The following is a 19445-nucleotide window of genomic DNA, read 5'->3' as shown; positions in this document are numbered from 1 at the left end:
CAAAGAGGGGACGGAAACATTTGCACAAACCCGGGAGAAAACAACACAACACAAGCCCGTCATCTGTAGCTGTATATCCTGCGTGCAAACACGCCACACACACACACACACTCGCAGTCACAGGCACCTTCCAACACAAACACTCGACTCCAAAAGTCCCCGCGTTAAAATCAAAGCCCCCGCGGCCATAAATGCCCCCTTCGCCTGACCTCGCCAAATGCGCAGGGGGCAATAAAACCATAAAAACGCCACCGGGCCGTCAGAGAGTCAGGGGGAGCCGGAGATAGAAAAGTGGAGGATAAAATGAAATTCCCAGGCCTCTTACCTTTGACGACACCACTTTTAGCAGCGACTTCTGTGCCATGTTCTTGTACGCAGTGAGGACTCTCTGACTGGTTTGTTGAAGTTTCTTTGGAGGGATTTACTCCTTTCCAATGGGGAAGAAAAAAGTTTTTTTCTTATGGTGGGATACTTGTTGGGTGATGGGTGGGAAGGAGATGTGTGTGCGTGTGTGTGTGTGTGTATGTGTGTGTATGTGTGTGTGTGCGTGTGCGTGTGAGGGAGGGAGGAGGGAGGGGGTGGTGTCTTCCAAGTGTCTTCCAAGACGTCTTCTTTTTTCTTCTCCTCATTCTGTCTTTCTGTTCCTTGCCCTCTCTCTCTTTTCTCTCTCTCTCCTGGCAGAAGGGGTCTTGTAGCTGGCGGGTGACAATAGGGGAAGAGAAGAAGAAGAAGTGTTTAAAGAAGAACAAGTGATTAATGATTTTCTCTCGTATAATTCTCGCATTTTTCTTGAGGTGCCATCCCCTCTGTCCTGTCCAGAAAATAATGGCAGTGAACTTTTTTTTTCTTTCTTTCTTTCTTTCTTTCAAACGGTTGATTGCGGGGGGGTGGGCATCCTCGCTAAATTTGCTCCCATTCACAGAAGTAGCAGAAGGCCCCAGCTGATAAAGGAGGTTAAAAAAAAAAAGAATAGGATAAGGATTCCTCGGTGGATTTTATTGTGCGAAGTTGTCAGCTGGGACTGCGAGTGCTCGGGGGCTTTAGGCGTTATTGTGGAGGAACATATGTGTGTGGATATCTGTCCAAATGCTTCAGTGTATCGCGGTCAGACTCAAATATTATTTAGAGAAGCGTGCGCAGGCGTAGTTACACGTGAATTTATCTCAAGCTTAAAACATATTCTTGCACATTGTTAAATATCAAAAGCGAATTATTTGTGAAATGGATTATTACGCGCTGAAATGGATTAAAATTCACTTTGAACGTGTAGGCTTTTTGGCACAGTGTGCGCGCGCGCGCGCAGCTCGCTAGGTGTACAGTTTGATAGGAGGGCTGTTTTTTTGCTCTGAAAGAGCCTTTCATAAATAGGAAGAAAACAGATAAATGGGCAGGGGGAGTCTCTGTGGCAAGAGGCCCAGGGAGAAATCAACCAACAAGTAATAGGGAATCTTCTCTGGGCCGAGGAATACGAGCGGACCAATTTGGGGGCCACACTTTTTTTTGTTTAAAGTTCACCGAGAGGAATGCTATTTTCTTGTTCTCCCCCCCTTCTTGCTCTATATTTTTCGATACCTGCTCTAGGAAAAGAAAATGAAAATTAATACGGGAGCCGCGCCTTACAAAAGAAGCCATTCGTCTTGTTGATTATCTATTTGGTTGTCAGGGTTTGAGCTATGGCGCCGGCCCGCTCCCTTTTTGTAATATATAAAAAAATAAATAAAACACACATGCGCGCACAGCACCGGTCCAGGAAACACCGATAGGAGAAAAAGAAAAATGTTGTGCAAAAATTACACTCATTAAAGCATTAAAAGACCACGAACCGAGAAACTATTAAATTTTTTTTTCTTCTTCGCAACCAGAAGAAGAAGGAGAGGGAGGAGGAGGAGGGGGTGTCCCATACCTACTCTGTGTCGGGCCGGTGCAAGCGCATCTGAGCAGCCGTTAAATTAACGGGAGAACGGGAGTGAAACGGAGGGACGGTTTGTGATTTAAAACGAGATTACAGGACGTAATGTACCAAGATCACTCACGGCCGGGACAGATTAATCATCGCAGGCTCCTGATTTCTCGAGACGTGTCGCTGTGCCTTTGTAGGCAAAACCAACATTGGAATTACATAAAATTAGGTATTGTGTGTGCTAGTGGATGTTCGCTTTAAATACATCATCCATCGTTAAATCCCGACGAGAGAAAGAGACGCCGTGCGATCTGTTACACTGTAGGAAACGATAAATTAAAAAGGGGAAAATGTGAAATGTTTAAAACAGTCATTAATTCTGAAAGAAGAGAGAAGATAGAAAATGATACATTTTCATCCATTTATTTAAATTTCTATTAACTATTTACAAATAATAGGAAGGTAGACACTGAGGAGGCATAAGCAGAGAAACGTACATATCTGGGGAGGTAACACATGTTCAACAATACCATCATTATTATTATCGTCATTTAACAACGGATCTTTGGAATGTAAATAAAATAATTCAAAACCTCTGTAGAGTGGCACAAAGTGAAGGAATAGAGAGGGGAAGGAGAAATAAGAATTAAGTGTGCGCGCATCTAATGTGCGGAGAAAAGAGAAAATAGAGACAAAGAGAAAAAAGATTAATAACAGGACGCTCTTTTTTTGTTTAGTGTTTTTTTTTTCAGAATGTCCCTTTCTAGAACAATTGTTTATAATTAAATTACATTATTTCGAAGTGTTCCACGTACAAGAAATGTTTTTCTGTATTGCAGGTAATAATAATAATAATAATAATATTAATAATAATAATAATAATAATAATTAGGACTCGTCACATAATTTCCCCCCAAAAAATAATATATATTTATATGTATATAAAAAGCTCAAAAAGCTGTCACTTCATTAAACGAGCAAGAGGAAATAAGAGAACCAAAAAAAATAAAATAAAAAAAATATATATAAGTACAACTGAGGTAATAGGTAGGCTAGTACATTACATAGTGCTGTGTTTATACTGTGTTCTTTTTGTACCAGGATTTGTGTGTATTCATTAGTGTCCTTTGTTTAGGCAGCATTAAAAACCCTGTTGGTTTGGTAAGTAGTGGGAAATACCTTAATTCTGCTTTACTTCGCTTCGATCACCCTGTTAGACTCTCCCTGTATACAACATCACAAAATGAACAATCAACGGACGCACATAAACGCTCCTCGGCACTCTCAGCAACAATCATTTTACAATCAACACTGAATTCCAAAGTAACTACAATTAAAAAAAAGCTCAAAAGCTATAATTTGTCATTAAACAAAACGGAAATAGCAACAGTTATGACGGCAAACTACATTTTGGAGTTTACATCGGATATGAGATGTTCAGACAGAGGGGCGTTGTGGAGTTGTGTTTTTCTGTGTGGTGAGTGTGAAAATACTTATTCTGATGAAACGTGCGTTTCATTTATTACACGTGCGTGGGTAAAAAAAAAAGGGGGGGGGGGGGGTACACACACACACGGGCGAGGGGTAATAGGCAGAGCCGCGGTTCACCCCTTTGCTTTGTACCCGCAGAGTAAACATGACAAATGGGGCCCGAGTTTGGCATGATTAAAGATGAAAACGAGGATCTATCTTCACCAAAAAAAGAGTCTTGGATAGAAAAAGAGAGGGAAAGAAACCACACACACGCGGGAACATTATCTTCAGCCTACCGTCTTCTGCTCTGTCAGAGGGAGGAAGACGGAGAGGAGTATAAAAAGAAACAGAAATTAAAAGCAGAGAGAGAGAGAGAGAGAGAGAGAGAGAGGGGAGACGGGGGGACGGAGGCAAAGAAGCAGCATTATTTTTATCAGTCCGTTCAGTCTCCTTCGCCTACTTTTGTTCATTTCATATTTTATGAATGGAAATTTTCCTCTTCTACCCCTCCCTCGCACTAACGTCATATAATAGTGAGTAACATCAGCACACATCAGGGCCATACAATGACATCTCTCCCTCCCACCAGAGCGAAGGCGTTAATCCGGTCCAAAGTGCAGGCTCCGGTGGCTACAAGCGTGGCTGCCCCCTTGGCGTTCAGTTTAGGAAATCGGGGAGCAAAAAAGGCAGGGCCAGCATCTGACAAAGGACAAAACAACCGGGCTATAGGGGTCCGGAAGAACGGTTCTGGGAGCCGGTTAGAGCCTGGGAGTTTGTGTTGCTGTTGTTTGTCCCGGAGCGGACCTTGGTGTTTGGCAGCTTGTGATCCTTCTTCCATTTCATTCTCCGGTTCTGGAACCAGATTTTGATCTGTCGCTCTGACAGACACAGTGTGTGCGCGATCTCCACCCTGCGCCTGCGCGTAAGGTACCGGTTGTAGTGGAACTCCTTCTCGAGCTCCAGAACCTGCTGACGGGTGTAGGCCGTCCGCGAGCGCTTCGGTTCGCCCCCTGTATAGTTTGGACTCACTGCGGGAGAACAATGGGAATGAACATTAACAGCTCAACGAGAAATATTTTAAAATTAAACACCAAATACTACTACTACTACTGCTAGTACTGCTACTACTAATAATAATAACAGTTGTGTGTGTGTATATATAACCTATATACAATATGCTTGTCTGTACTATTAAGCAACATATAGCAGCGTGCAACATCAGCAGCAGGGCGGTGTCACTACAACACCGACTCAAAGAACATAGACGTATTATTGTTTATATTCAGCGTGGACTCCTTAAGGAGGACCCGCCATAGACGTGTGCTAATAACAAAATTGAAAACAGCACATTAAACCATCGTGAAGAGGAAAAAAGTCACTATTAGCATGCAATGAAGAGAGAGAATTAAAGCTCTGTCCACTGCGGTTGTATTTACTAAGCTAGAACGCAAAATGGCTGTAACCTTGGCAAACGCGTTAATGATTTCACCCCTATTTTACCGTGCGCGTCCAAAAGCAGCTGCTGCAGCGACTGTTATTTTACACGACGTTATTTCCAAGATACCGTGCCCTTTTTTTTTTTTTTTTTTTTTCCTCTCCCAGAGAACCCATGCTGTCAGGTGTCAGTTTGGGCCCTGGGGCGGACTGGATCCTTGCAGCAAAGGCAGCCTGTTACGCCGGTGTCCAAATGTTGTGATCTGAGAGCAAATTGTAGGCACGGCCGAATGTTAAGGGCAGAAATCTGTGGTGTTCTGGCACGTTCGCGCACGCAAGATCAGGATTGCAACAAAATGCCTGAAACTGGGGAGCGTCAAGCCAAGCGATGCGTAGCAGCTGTATATATGTTATATAACGCGCGTATGCCACGGACTTAACGCGATGATTGTAGCATTGTCTGCGTTGTACAAACTGGCTCAGAATGAAGAGGTGGCGGTGAGGGGGGGTGCAGCGGCTACACGACGGTACTGAATGGCCGACCGGGTAATTCAACTCATCTTAAAACTACTACTGGACAGCTGAAACAATACGCAGAGAGGAAATTAAAGAAATAATCTTCTTACCGATTAAACGGTCCTGAATTACACTAAGGTGACTTCGCAAAAGTAGCATTTAGTCGCCGCCTGAACATGATCGCCGGGTATCCCAAAACACACAAGGCTGCAAGTCTGCTGGAACATCGCAGAGAAGCCATAACAGACTGGAGCTATTCGCTTTTACATTAGTGTTTTACGGCCGGCTCCATAAACATGAATATTTCAGCTGCCATAAAACTTTCCCTCCCCTGGAACAACGAGTGGGGAAAGAAGGCTCGACAGAGTAAAGTACACCGTTTATACAACCCGACCACTTAAAATCAAATTACCAAAGCATAAAGGCTAACTTATGGGCTCGGTCTGAGTTGTCATAAGGCGAGGAATTAGAGCAGACGAGTCTGAGATCGGACTTCAAAAGGCACCTCAGCGGAGAGGTGTAATAAAAATTTATGGAGGGTGTAATTATATTGGCCCTGCAAACAGACGATCGTAAATCTTGACCCAAGGGCTACTCTTCTGCTCCTAACGGGGAGCAGGGAGAGGAAGCCGTAGATTTTTGACGGTGGACACCTAGCTGACTGCATGGGTTTAAACTGGGCACAAAGGCGCAGCGAGCGAGAGAGAGAGAGAGGGGAGAGAGAGAAGTTTTCATGCAGCCCTTACCGATGTTTACATGGACTTTCTTCATCCACGGGTAGACTACGGGGTCCTTGCGAGTGCTCGAAGGGGAAGAAATGCTTTGGCTGTGAGGCGTTTGACCGCAAGACGGAGGCGGAGGAGGCGGACTCGGTGTCACCGAGTCGCAGCGGTGGCTCTGCTCCGGGACTGGGGTGGTCTGCAGCCCGGTCGGGGGTACGACGTGACCCCGAGGGGACATCACCACCGAGGCGGGCTGAGCTGCGCGCTGGCACGGCGTGTACGGCGGCTCGGTTCGCTGCTGGTGCTGGCTCTGGTGGTGCGGGTGGTGTTGATGGTGGTGGTAGAGAGAGTCCGGCTGGAAGGCAGCATTCTCTTGCCTTTGGGAGCTGTAATAGTCCGGAGAGTGACTGGGCAGATAGTCGCTCTGTGAGTATTCCTCGCACGGTGGGAACTTCGGGTCCACATAGTTGGAGTTGATCAAATACGAGCTCATGGCCATTAATTTCAGTCTTTTTGTAGAATTGCACCTAGTCGGAAAATATATAACTAAAATTTATATCTCATCCCTTTACTCTTCGGTTATTCCTGTTCCGTTGAACCCTCCTACTTTTCTGTCAAGTGAACAAAGTTAAGAAGCCACGTGACGGCAGCCGGCCAATGGCGCGCCTCCAGGACGAGCCCCGGATAAGGAAATGGGATTAAGCATATACACGGCCCCCGCACGCGCATCATCATATGGCCCCAGTTTGCGGGGCATTCACAGTCCGACAATACCCCTCCCAGTCTCTCCCCTTACGCCAGCTCTGTCTGTATATCACGACCACATGTTTCCACGCATGCCGCTATAAGCAGACGGAGAATCACAACAATAACAACGCGCGTCCACCAGACGAACACACATTCTGCTCCGGAGTGAGGGGAAGAGGCGCGCACACGGACACGCACGAGCAACAGAGTACAGTACAGATGACAAGTCCTCCCCTATTGCAAACGAACCCTTTCCCCCTCTTACGCATCTGGCTGGAACTTCAAATAGAGAAAAAAAAAATTAAAGGAAAAAAAAAGAAGTAGCAGAAAGAAAGCGCTTGGGGGGATTTAAAGTGGCGCCTGCACCACCCTCTGTGTATATATTTGGGTGTGTGTTGGGACGTGCTTGCCAAATCTCTTTTCTTTTTTTCCCCCCCTCTTCTTTTTTTAAATCGCTAATAACGGGGAGTGGGAGAGTGGGAGAGTGGCCTGGCCGGCTGCTGCACCGCCACCCAGCAGCAGTACCGTGTCAGAGATAAATCTGGCTTGTTTAGGATCGATAGAAAATTCATCAACTAATTCAGGTTACACTCCCTCTTAAATCACCAGAGGACCTTTGCATTAGGAACGAGAATCCAGCACTGCGAGCCCCCTTTTTTTTTTAAAAAAAAAAAAAACCAGGCTGCTCCAACAGGCAGCCATTCCACATTTAACTCCCCGTGCATGGAAATTCAGCCTCGCATGAATAAACAGGATTTATTTCTCCCCACTTTCTGGCATTAACATCCCTGGCGTATGTGCCCCCAACCCAACCGTGCGCTCGCTCTTGCCTCTGAGGGGTGCATTGCCAAACAGAGGTAGAACTCTCTTTGTTGTCCTCCCAAAAGAAAAATCCATCGAAACGGTCATGGCCCTCTCCCACGAGTAAGGGCACACTTTTAGAGCAATTTATTTCGCAATTTCAGACACAAACGCGTCGCCATTCAATTCAAAACCTCGCTTTCCGATGGTGTTTTTGTCATAAGCGGACAGAAAACACAGGAAAAACGAGCGTTTTTGTCTCGTAAACTAGACCTCACACTATTAAACAAAAATAATTCTTATCAGCATTCTTGGTAGTTTTACAGCGCACTACAATTAAAACCATTAAATGTCTGTGTGCGAGAAACGCAGTTAAAGCCATACAGCACGTAAAAGGCATTAGAACTGGATAGAAAAGGAGGCTGGGATAGGAGTTTTCACATTCAAAGCATGCATGCTGCAGGGGTTTTCTGTTATCAGTAGGATTAAAGGTTTGCACACACACAGACCCACTAGCAAGATGATGGAGATATCCAGGTCCTTTGTTTCGAGAAAATTGACCGTCTCTAAATCGAAACCTTACGCACACCCCCACAAACACACGCGAACACAACCCCCCAACGTGCCTTCCTGGATGAACAGTACAGCCGGCCGCATCATTTTTCAACAAGACAAATAATAAATAAAAAAAGGAAAAAAAAAAAGAAAAAAGATTCCAATTCAGCCCGGAGTTGGCCTTTAAAACGGCGACGACGTTTGACGATCGAAATAATAAATAAAATGCACAGGGGCTGGGTCGTCACTGTGGATGGGGGGCTTCAACATAAACATAAATCAGCACAATTACAGCCCTGAAACAAATAAAACGGCGTATGTATTTTATATTTTATGTGCGCATGCAGAAAATGAAAACACGTCTTTTAACCTTTACGGTCCCACTTTTATACAAACGAAATCGAATATAAAGCCGTGATCTATACTGATTAAAGGCTTTACAGCCCAATAATAACAGCTAAAGGCCTCTCCGCCCTGTGCGGGATCCATCGCTGCCGTTGTGCAGAAATCCACTATATACTCCCCTAGAAGCGAATTTGTGACTGTTTTAATGATTTTTACACAAATCCGGATCTACAGGGTAGATATAGAAGACATTGGCTCTCTGAAGACGCAGGTTTACACCGTCGATAATCTTTTATTGCTTTCATAAACTCCCCGCCTTTGCCGATATTTTCATCCGTCACTACTGTCTCTGACCCCTGACCTCCTCAGCGCTGCTGGGGATCTGAGAAATGAAGTTATGACGCAGTAACACTTCTTGTGGCTCGAGGGCGACCATTTAAATCCAAATAATAATAATAATAATAACGATGATAATAAAAATAAGAATAAAACAAAAGAAAACTAAAAAAATAGTGGTAAAACGAGACAAACGTGTCAGACGGTTTTGTTTCAACGGTTCCCAACAGAAAGTGGTGGAAAGGTGGACGAGGGAAGGGACATGGAGGTGATTTAATAAAATACTACTATAAAAAGGTAAAGGCCTTAACTGCCTTAAGGAACGAAAATAAAAATAGTACTATTAAACTGGAGCTAAAATATTACTTCTGATATTAAATGGCATATATATCGTATATTTATATATATTTATACATATATCGTATGTGGGGGAGAGAGAGAGAGAAGATGTATATATGTATGGATATATATAAGTGACTCTTTTGCTATAATTTTGCTTTGTAGCAAAAGGCCTCAATCACAGACTCGTGGTCCTTTTATTTCCACTGCTCGTGGTTAAAACAAAAGTTTCCTCAAAAAAAGAAAAAAAACAAACTAAACTTTTTATCAACCTGATACCAACGCAGAATTTAATTAAAACCACGGTTTTAATTATTCAAAAAAGAGTGGGAGGGAAAAAAAAATCTTGGCAGCTCCAACCGTGGACCGTTCTAACAGAATGAACACAATTTAATGAAAGAAAAGACAAATCGCTTGGCACAGGGAAACGCTGTCCTATCAGAAACTGTTCTGAGTGATCTGACTGAAGAATGGATGGCGCAGCGAAGAAATGGATAAATATCCCTTCAGAGTAGTAAATGAATTGTAGTCTGTCTCTAAAACTCTGATTTAAGTGAATTAAAAAGTCATCACAGAAGAGCGCACAAAGTCATTCTATCTATCTATCTATCTATCTATCTATCTATCTATCTATCTATCTATCTATCTATCTATCTATCTATACCAATCAAAATATTTTTTCCTCACTTTAATTAAACTTGGGTTTTATAATTACTAAACTATTTTGGCTGACATGTTAATGACCTCTGTATAAAAGAAAATAACAATAAATCAATAAACATATGAGAGGCTTTTTTTACGCTTTCGTGTCACGTGGTCTCCCAGCTACATTTTCCATGTAATTTCTACCTGCTCTTACACTGCTCCCGCATTGATTTTGTGACACCAACACACCCTCCCTGCTGCAGGCAATATTGCTCTTTTTTCCCCCTGTTTCCTCCAAAAGTTGCTCATACATCACCAGAGCAGACAACAACAACAGCAGCAGCAGGAGGGAGCATGGGAATTGTTCAGACGAATTCCACATGTCTTTATATAATCTTATTCTATTCTATTCTATTCTATTCTATTCTATTCTATTCTATTCTATTCTATTCTATTCCGCCCTGCCCAGGTGTGTGCGTCTTTTTTTTTTCTGTCACCTTGACCTCCCACTCTGCTGCGGGTCATCTCAGGTATCGATCAAGGTGTGTTCGGTCTGACTGCTGCACTTCCCCTCCCTCTGTCAAGTTTGTCAGCAGCAGCCATTCAGTTCAACGGGGTCCCATTGTTTCCGGCCTCAGGTAGAGGTCAATGCGCTGAGCAAAGATCCAGACACGGATGTTAAGAGGACACGGAAAGAAAAGCAAAGCTCTTCTTCTTGCCAGGGGAATTTCTGTGTAGGCGTATTTTGCATATTTTCCAGGATATTTTTATTTGGGAGTTTTATCTTTACTATACCGTGCGTTTAAATATTAAAATCTATCTGACGTCGATTGACGTAAGGGCATCTTGACATGAAAAAAAAAATCCCCCTTGTTTTTTTTTTCTTTTTTTTTTTTTTTTTTTACTAACCACAACCCATGTGTAATATGCAATCACTTCCTTGCTGCTACATTTTAGAGAAAAGTCGCTTTCTCTGCTGTAACATATTTCAATGAGGGAAGACAGAGGGAGTGGGGGGAGAGAGAAGATGACATACAGCGGGATAAAGTAAGCGGAAAAGGTCAGCGTATCCGGATTTAAACATGTGACTTTTATGGCGGGTCAGTTCCGTTTACTGCTCAAACACCAACGAGCTCAAACGGTGGCTTCATTTTATTTATTTATTTATTTATTTATTTGCGGAGCCGAGGTGGGGGTGGAATGAAAAGTAATAAAATATTCAGGAAGAGGAAGAGAGCAGGCCTGAATAAATAACTTTCAAGTCCCTTTTTACAATTTACGCCTTTCTACAAAGTTTGCCCGGGCAGCGATACACGCACAAACACACACACAGCGTTGTTCAGTTGTTGCTTACAAACTGCTTTGCTCCCACTAAAGCTACAAATCGGGATTAAACGCTTCTCTAAAATGGATGAATTGGGAGCAACATTACGGTAAGAAATCCCCCTATTTGCCAAGGCCCAGTTGGTTTCGCGCAGAAGGGATTTTCCAACCCCGTGTAAAATAATATCATCATGTCATATCATTTTTTTTTTTTTTTTTTTTTTTTTTTCATGAAAAGCCAGCATTCCCCTCAACAGCAGGCCTGAAGTGGCAGGCTGAAATTACAAACGAACATAGGGTTAAACGTCGTCATTATCTGCAGCGACCGGGCTTGTCAGTGATCTGAAATATTACCGAGGTGAAAAAGCTACAGGGACAACGACGCAGAAGAGAAATGTGGTTTTGCTCCTTTGTGCAGTTTGAAAAATACATCGAGGTCCATTCCCCTGGTTATTGTCATGCAAAGTAACGGACAGAGAGAGAAATAAATGGAGGGCTGCAGATGCCTGTCCCTCCGTGTGGCGAGAATGAATCCGAGGCTATTTTCGCGTGTTAGTTGGAAAAAGAGGCTTCGGGAATACGGCTATAAATTAATTTCGCAATGCTTCGCGTCAAGTAAAACTGGGGAATAGGCTCCAAACAGCAGGGAGGAGATAAAGGCAGACCTGAGAGCTGGTTGGATAAAATGACCACAACAATAGGCTACTGCTTCGTTTAAAACCAAGCTAAACACCGTTCAAGAGCCCAAACCCGAAACAAAAACAAGTCGTATTTCTTTTTGCACAGAGAAATCTGAGTGACTCCTTTGCAGCAACATTTGCTACGCAACGTTTTCACACACGCGCACACAGAAAGAGCTCCACGCAAAGCTAGCTCGCATTCATTTCTAATAAACATGATGCTACAACCGCTTAAAAAAAAAAGAAGAAAAGAATAGAGGCGCATGTGCACTGAGTGGCGAACAGCCTGTGTAGCAGCACAAAAAAACATGTGATTCCACAGCAACATTATAATTAAAAATTAGAAAGGGGAAAACAAGCATCTGAAGGCTTACTTTAAAGCTCGCAACATGTGGTGGTATATCAGCAGCAATAAAAGCAAAATAAATAGAATAGCAAAAAATCTGATTCGCACACAATGGGAGTTTCTTTGCGCTGTAGCACGACGATTTTCTTTCTTTGCTTTTGTATTCTGCGCATTTTCACCGGAGCGCTGTTGCATTTTAAAACCATTATGTAGCACAGAAGCTATCTGAACTGCGTTTAAGACCATGGGGAGAAAGTTGTCCAGTTGACCTTTAACCTTCCACTGACCACGACCTCGACTTCACCCTCCACAGTGTGGTGATAGAGCTGGGCTGCATTTAGCCCAGAGAGCTGTTAAAAACTCAGATCTATCTGTAGCATCCATAATAGTGGTATACGGATAGGGGGGAAATTAGTAAAGGAATTGTTGCCAAATTGTCTATAGTACACCCTAAAGTCACACAGATCCAAGAAGTTTAATTAGGCTAACTAATTAACTAGCATGCTAGTGTAGGAACAGTGAAGGAAATGAAGCTTGCAGAGAGGGTTCAGACCCCAGGGGCATGACGCGCACAGCCTATATAATCGATCAAAAAAATATGAATTGATAAAGTCACTAAACCGGAGGAAGAGGAGGAAGAGGGGGTGAAATGAGGAAGGGGGAGGAGGCAGGAGGGGGTTCTGCAGCAACTCTTACACGTGGCCTTCCTCTTCCTCCCGGCATGGGCAAAGCACCTGCCCCACACACACACACACACACACACACACACACACTCACACACACACGCGGCAGGAGTCAAAAGCTGGCACACACGCAACGACATGCAAATGAGCGAGCTTCATCTTCTACAAGGGGATTTAAATTTTTTGTGTACTCACTCCTCTCCAGTCTGTAGGTCCGTCTCTCCTTTCTGGTGTCGTCGAGTTAAGCCATTTTCTTCACGTAATCATCTTTTTATTTTTTTTCCCTTGTTTATACCTTCAAGAAATCGGCATTTTCGCTGCTCACTGAAAAGCCTCCCTTGCTCGCTTTCACACCACAGTTCCCCGCATTTCTCTCTCTCTCTCTCTCGCAGAGCCACAGGTTTTTTTTTTCCTTTTCTTTTCTGACCTCTTCTGGATTCTTCGCGTTATCTTAAAAAAAAAACCGCTGACATATCTTCTTCTGTTTTCCGGAACGCGCGCAGAGACGCACGCCCTCTGCTACGTCCGTCGGGTCTCCGGTAAAGCGTAAACACGGCCGTGTCGGAACCGCGCCGCTCACAATCCGCGTGTAAATGCGGTAATACTGCACCGTTGGTGCCAATTTAACGGTGATAATCCAGCGAAAACAAAAAAAAAAAAAAAAAAAAAAAAAGAAAAGCCAACGCTTCAGCCTAACGTTGCGACACCAGCACCAGGCGTTCCGTGCGTAAAAAACCCGGGCTGCTGTGGAGTCAGTGGGCTCTTTAAGGCATTAAGTGTTGTGTGTGTGTGCATGGACTCAAGTTTTCAAATTAATCTGCCAGTTTGGCACACTCTTTGTTTAATGGGTGAGGCGTGTCACCCCGCGTCCCCGGTACACATTTTAATATTGGTGAGACGCGCTGAACTCCCGTTCACCCCGAGAAAAGCCAAGCCCTTCTCCCCCCCTCCTTCCATACCCTTTCTTTCTGCCATTTCCACCTCTCTTTCACTCCCTTCTGTCCCTCATCCCCTCTTTCTGTCATTTGGTTCTTTACCCTTCCCTCTCTCTCCCTCTCCGTCATACTAAATTGAGTTGGAGTCATTACTTTGAAGAAAAATGGTCAGTAGATGTGGAGGAGGGAAGGGTCTTTCTCATTTTCTCTGCCTCACACAGATTTTTCTTTTCTTCCGGGATCATTTCTCCCTTTCCTTTTGTTGTATAAATATAAATGACACCACGGTGCACGCTGACATGTGAACCCGCAGCGCAACCGCCGCCATCGCTTCGCAGAATTATACAGGGGGCATTTCGGACCTGCGAAATGTGTTGTTTCGCAGCCGAGTTCGTGTTTTTATTGTGTTTAACGGGCTCCGAGCCGCGTGGAGATCCGGCGCGGGGGTATCAGGTGGATTTATATTGATGCAACTCGAGTCTCTGCAGCTCTCAGATGGATTCTTATTGAGTTAACCGGAGCCATATGTCCACACTTCACCCCTGCGCTCATTTCAATATTCCTTTTCTTATATTTCAACATTTTATCACACAGTAAACAGAGTCCCATCATCCACTAATCATTCCCATTTCAACCAACACGGTGTTTTATATATGCTAGCCTTCCCCTACAGGGTTTACATACGTATTTTTTGGGAAAGGTCGTGCGCATAGATGGCGTAAATTATCAAAACTCTCGGCCTCCCTTTTTGACAGACGCGCAGGCGCTCGCTACCACCTAAACTAAATTAATTCGGTGAACTCGGGATGAACCCGGGAGTAAAAGGCGGAATCTGTAACGTAGTTATTCGACCATTACCTTTGAATGTGGAGGCTGAGGGGAGGGAGAACCGGGCCGAGCCGGTGTCCCAGCACAGACACACCAGCTTGTTTTATGTCAATAAGCGGATTATTTATTTACTCCGTTGTCGTTTTTGATCTTCCTCGGTGACCCCACCCCCTTCATTTCTGCAAGTTTAGCGAAAGCACAGGTCCAACAATGTCCAAAACTCTGCCGTTCAACTGGAGCTTACGCGGTTAAACGACTAGATTGGAGAAGTTCGGTTATTCGAGTTTCAGCAACATGTTTAGCAATATTTATGTCTATCCACGTGGTTAAGTGTGTGTGAATATCTGAGCGTGTTGCTGGTCCAAACTGTACATGTGCATCGTTCTCTAATATAATTATCTTTTTCTTGTTGTTATAGACGGAAAGGGTTAAGAAGATGGATGGAGGCAAAAAAAAAAAAAAAAAAAATAGTTTGAGGCTCGTACTCCTGAACTGGAAAAGTAAACGGAGTAGGACATTAATCTTACAGCGGAAAAAAAAAAATCCGATAAGAGGAGCAATATTTTTTTGGATGGTGCAGCAGATAAGAGTTTACTTTTGACAGGGTCACGGAGATAAGGCTGAGGAGAGGAAGAGCTCTGCTTTGCTAAACTCCCTCTCCAAAATGTATAAATAGCTCTTAGCTCCGAGCACAAACCCACCACTTTGTAAGAGATAATCTCTCTTTATGCACATATGAACACACAATCCTCTGTTCAAGTGATAAAATAACAGAAAACGCTGGTGCACTTTCAAATCCACGTGTATTCATGCGCATGAGAACTTGTTAGATGATTCTTTGGACATTAATTATTGTTGAATTAACATTTAACTTAAAAATCTGAACTCAGGCCCCATCATATCAATGATTTTTTTTTTAAATATATATATAAAGGGAATATTTTCTATTTCTGAAAGAGATTCGTGTAGTTGTATAAATGGTTGCTGTGAGTGTAGTAAATTTTTATTTCTATGCAAGAACAAAAAACAAAAAGGAATTGAAATAAGGAAGTGGTCATTCTGTGCATTTGTATAGCCTGTATTTAAATTCGGATTTGGACGAGGTCCCTAGATTAAATGTCTGTTTAACAATAATAGAAAATGACTCGCGACCAGCTTTCAAAAGAAAGTGGCTCAATTTGAAACAAATGTTAGCCGGCGTGAACAAAATGTGTAGCCAAACACCTGCAACAGACCTCCACCCACACCCCCTCCACACCCCCTCGTGTCACCGAATAGCCTACCTTCCGCCCTCTCACCACCACCTTCAACCCGTCTTTCTTTCCCCTTCATCTCTCCCCCTCTCTGTACATTGCAGCCGCAGCTTTGCTTTTGTTACCGGGCAAGGGAAGGGGAAGGTCAGGCCTCAGCCTCTCCTTTGCCTCCTGCTATCATTTCTCTCATCTGTACCCCCTCCCTAGCCCTACTCCTCTCTCCCTCCCTCCCTCCCTTCTCTTTCTTTTTTTTTTTTTTTGTCTTTGACATACAGAAATGGGTGTAGAATGGAGTGAGTGAGGAGAGGCAGGGCGGAACTCACGCACCAGGGTGAACTTTTGACCCTTCAACTCGGTGAACCTTCTGCTGTAGGCTGGCTGGACATCCAGTCATGTTGTTCTCTTGATAACAACCCTCCTCCTCTACGCCTCGGGCAGGAAGACAGAGGGAAATAAGAAAGAGAGGAACAGTATGCTACTAATTCATTCGCTACTCTGAATGTTGAGCAGTTTCGTGTTTCTGTCTGCTGCTGCTGCTGCTGCTACTTTAGAAGAGAGTTAGCTTAGCCTATCAACAGCTAAAATGGGGGAAACCCCCTAAGGGAGGCTTAGCAAGTTTTATTTCTTTGTCTTCCTTACTGTTAAAGCTGCTCGTGTGTGTTCGCGCACTCGCCATTCATCAGCCGCGAAGGTGGCGAGCGGTTTTGACAGCTGTGTGTTTTAGCAGCGAGAGAGGGAGACGGGAGGTTGGTGCAGGTTATCGTCGGTTAGGATTCAAAAGGACGGGGGGCGCGTGCTGAGAGGGAGGTACAGCAGCAGGTAGCGAAGGGCTCGCGGGGGCCCTCGCGCTGCCTCTCGCCCTCCTCCTGGTCTGAAGCGGGCTCTGGTGGCGGCGCGAGGGAGCTGCATTCTCAGAAAAAAAAAAAAAAAAAATGGCATACGTGCCGTCGTTAGCCTAAAAGCATAATTACCCAAGTCATTTTTTTGACTCACTGTTATAATAAAAAAATAGCAATATGCTTGCTAAAAATTGTGTTTTTTTTCTTCTTTTCTGAAAATGTTCAAATATGACACCGGCAATTATGCTATTAGACTAAGGATATATATAGCCCGAGTCTGACAACACGGGAAGATAAAATGACAACGAAGGAGGATATCTATAAAACTTCTAATCTCTCTAAAACTTCCGATGTCTGTGGGTGGAAATATTCGACAAAGTATCAACTGAAAGCTGTTGCCGATTTTAGAATCTGCAACACTGTGACAAGCGTCTTTCTTTTAACTTATTTGTTTAATAGTGAAGGATAAAAAAAAAATGTAAGAGTAGCCCATTTGATGTATTGTAGTCCATAGCAGTGAAGTTGAAGCTAATTTCCAACACCAGTTTATTGATGGGCATTTAAATGCATACTATTTATATAATCTATTCTTGTTCTACTTGTTCCTCAGTACAAGGTAGTCGCAGAAGACTGGATGTTGGCCAATATTTTCCCAACTGCTTTGCTAAAAAGTAGCTTGCTGCTATCTAGCCTGCTAATGATTAAATTAACAATTACTTGAATTAATGCACATTTTTAAAGACTGCGGCTTGATAGATCATATATATATAGACTAACAATACTAAACGAGCCTCTACAATACGCCTCTCTGTAAACAAGATTTTTTTATTTATTTTTTTGGTCAATATTAAGCCAGGCTCTGACATGTCTGCTAAGGTCTGTTGCACAGGCGCACTGACACACACTATTTAAATAAACAGAAGAAAGAAAGAAAAAAAATGACCCGGGTATTTAACAAAAAAAAAAAAAAAAAATCTGCAAACTTATCGACTTGTCATAACCCATCGCCAAAGCAAACAAACCCTGTTCTGCTCTTATCACAGCTTTTATTCACAGTCCGACAAAGCGGCACTGATAAGGGCATATGTCGACGGCAAACACTTTTAAAATAATAATAATCCAATCAAGGTTCGTTTCCCTTTATTTTTCTGATTTAATACATTCGCTGCCGATTAGCTTAAACGTGTTAATTTAAACTAAGATCAGAAGTGATAGTGTGGCGGCTTCATTGTAATTAATGATGTGCTTAATACGTTTTAGTGATTGTCTTGTGTGTTTATCCAACCTGCCACGGTTTAAACTGTGGAAGTTTCTCGTTTGTCCGAGATAAACTTCCCTCCCTCGCGATCCGGAAATGGGAAACACTTACAGATAAATAAAAGCAGCCACCTGTTAATTCTTCCCCCCCTAGTGTTAAACAGACTTGCGAGGGGGATTTGAAGTGCGGCGCTCTTCTCCCCCCTGCGCATGCGCGACTGTCTCCTAGCAGTGCGTGTCTCGAGCCTGTCTGCTGACCTCGCGGTGACTCCTCCTCGTTAATTATTCATGAGGCTTGGCCGCGCGGTTCACCCCTATCAGTATGCGGGCGACATTAAGGCTTCGCAAATGTCGATTTAAACGTAAAGCAATCACCGGAGATGCTGCTCCGGAGGAAAAAAAAAAAAAAAAAAAAGAAGAAGAAGGGGAAGAGTTCAGAGGCAGGAGGACAGGACAGTCACAGGCTCGGCACATGGCTTCTGTGCGACTATAAATATGCAGCAAAAACGTAACGAAATCGCCTGAAATGATCATATTAGAGCTGAGCAAGAAGAAGTGTGACACTCAAGTGGTTTCTGTTAAAAAAAAAAAAAAAAAAAACACACACACACTCTCAGGAGCTTCCCGTGCTCGGGTCATTCACCTCTCTCTCTCGCTCTCCCTCTCTCATGCCCTGCCAATAAACCCACCAAACGCAACAAAACACACCCCACTTATTCCCACACAACACAAAGCCTCGCAACTCTCTCCCACGCGGACAAACACACACCTTTGCAGTGCAAAGAGAGAAAAAAGGGCCTGCCGCATTAGTTACTCACCCCACTCATCATCACCAGCACACAGGCTGTAAAGCCGAACTCAGCGCCTTGTGACAGCCTCGACAGGTTCAAAGGAGCAGCGAGCCCGTACACATAATGCACATAATGCATATAATGCCGAGGAGAAGCGGCTCTGCAGGCTGCCTACATAAACGGGAAACAGATGACACACACGGCTAAAAACAAAGGCGGCCTCACAGAGCTGCCGCTGCCGCTGCGCCTTCCCATGTAGCCTCCCTTACTTTACGTCGACAACAACAGAGAAAAAAAAAAAAAAAGGGACGACATTTGTGTCACGCGTGTCATGTCCTGTCCTCGTGTTTATGTATAGAGAGGCCAAGGGGAGGAGGAGGAAGAGGTGATAGTGGGATTTCTGGCGGAGAGGGGGGTGTTTGGCATCATCATTTAAAGGAGGAAGTTGATGATTTTTTTTTGTGCCTTCCTGTTTACTGAACAGAAACTTCCTCAAGGACTCGGGTCGATGTACACACATACACACGTGTGTATGTGTGTACATCGATATTTACAAAAATTGTAATATATATATGCTTCTGAATTTTTGTCGTGGTAGAGAAATTGGCCTAATGAATTTACTACCTGTGAGACAACAACAAAAAAGCAATTATGTTATTATGATGAGGCATTCTGCTATTATTATTATTACTATTTT

At 43.6% G+C, this 19445-nt stretch overlaps 2 protein-coding genes across 5 annotated transcripts in view; both read right to left on the bottom strand.

Moving 5' to 3' along the window:
* Positions 1-19445, bottom strand: part of hoxb3a (homeobox B3a) — an 86512-nt gene that overhangs the window by 41108 nt on the left and 25959 nt on the right. For 2 of the 4 annotated variants that reach the window (XM_047571237.1, XM_047571236.1), the window contains exon 2: positions 326-695. The gene's annotated coding sequence lies outside the window, so the exon portion shown is untranslated. Of the gene's footprint in view, positions 1-325; positions 696-13040; positions 15423-19445 lie in introns of those variants that run through there. The other 2 variants (XM_047571243.1, XM_047571234.1) reach the window with 2 other exon arrangements.
* hoxb4a (homeobox B4a) lies at positions 2308-12995 on the bottom strand. Its single transcript, XM_047571249.1, has 2 exons — positions 6070-12995; positions 2308-4401 (listed from the first exon to the last, which is right to left on the bottom strand). The coding sequence occupies exons 1-2, from the start codon at positions 6542-6544 to the stop codon at positions 4097-4099; spliced, it is 780 nt and encodes a 259-aa protein (XP_047427205.1). The 5' UTR covers positions 6545-12995; the 3' UTR covers positions 2308-4096.

Source organism: Mugil cephalus, chromosome 20 (assembly GCF_022458985.1).
Source record: "Mugil cephalus isolate CIBA_MC_2020 chromosome 20, CIBA_Mcephalus_1.1, whole genome shotgun sequence".
Lineage (NCBI taxonomy): Eukaryota > Metazoa > Chordata > Actinopteri > Mugiliformes > Mugilidae > Mugil > Mugil cephalus.
This window is presented reverse-complemented; position numbering and strand designations above follow the sequence as displayed.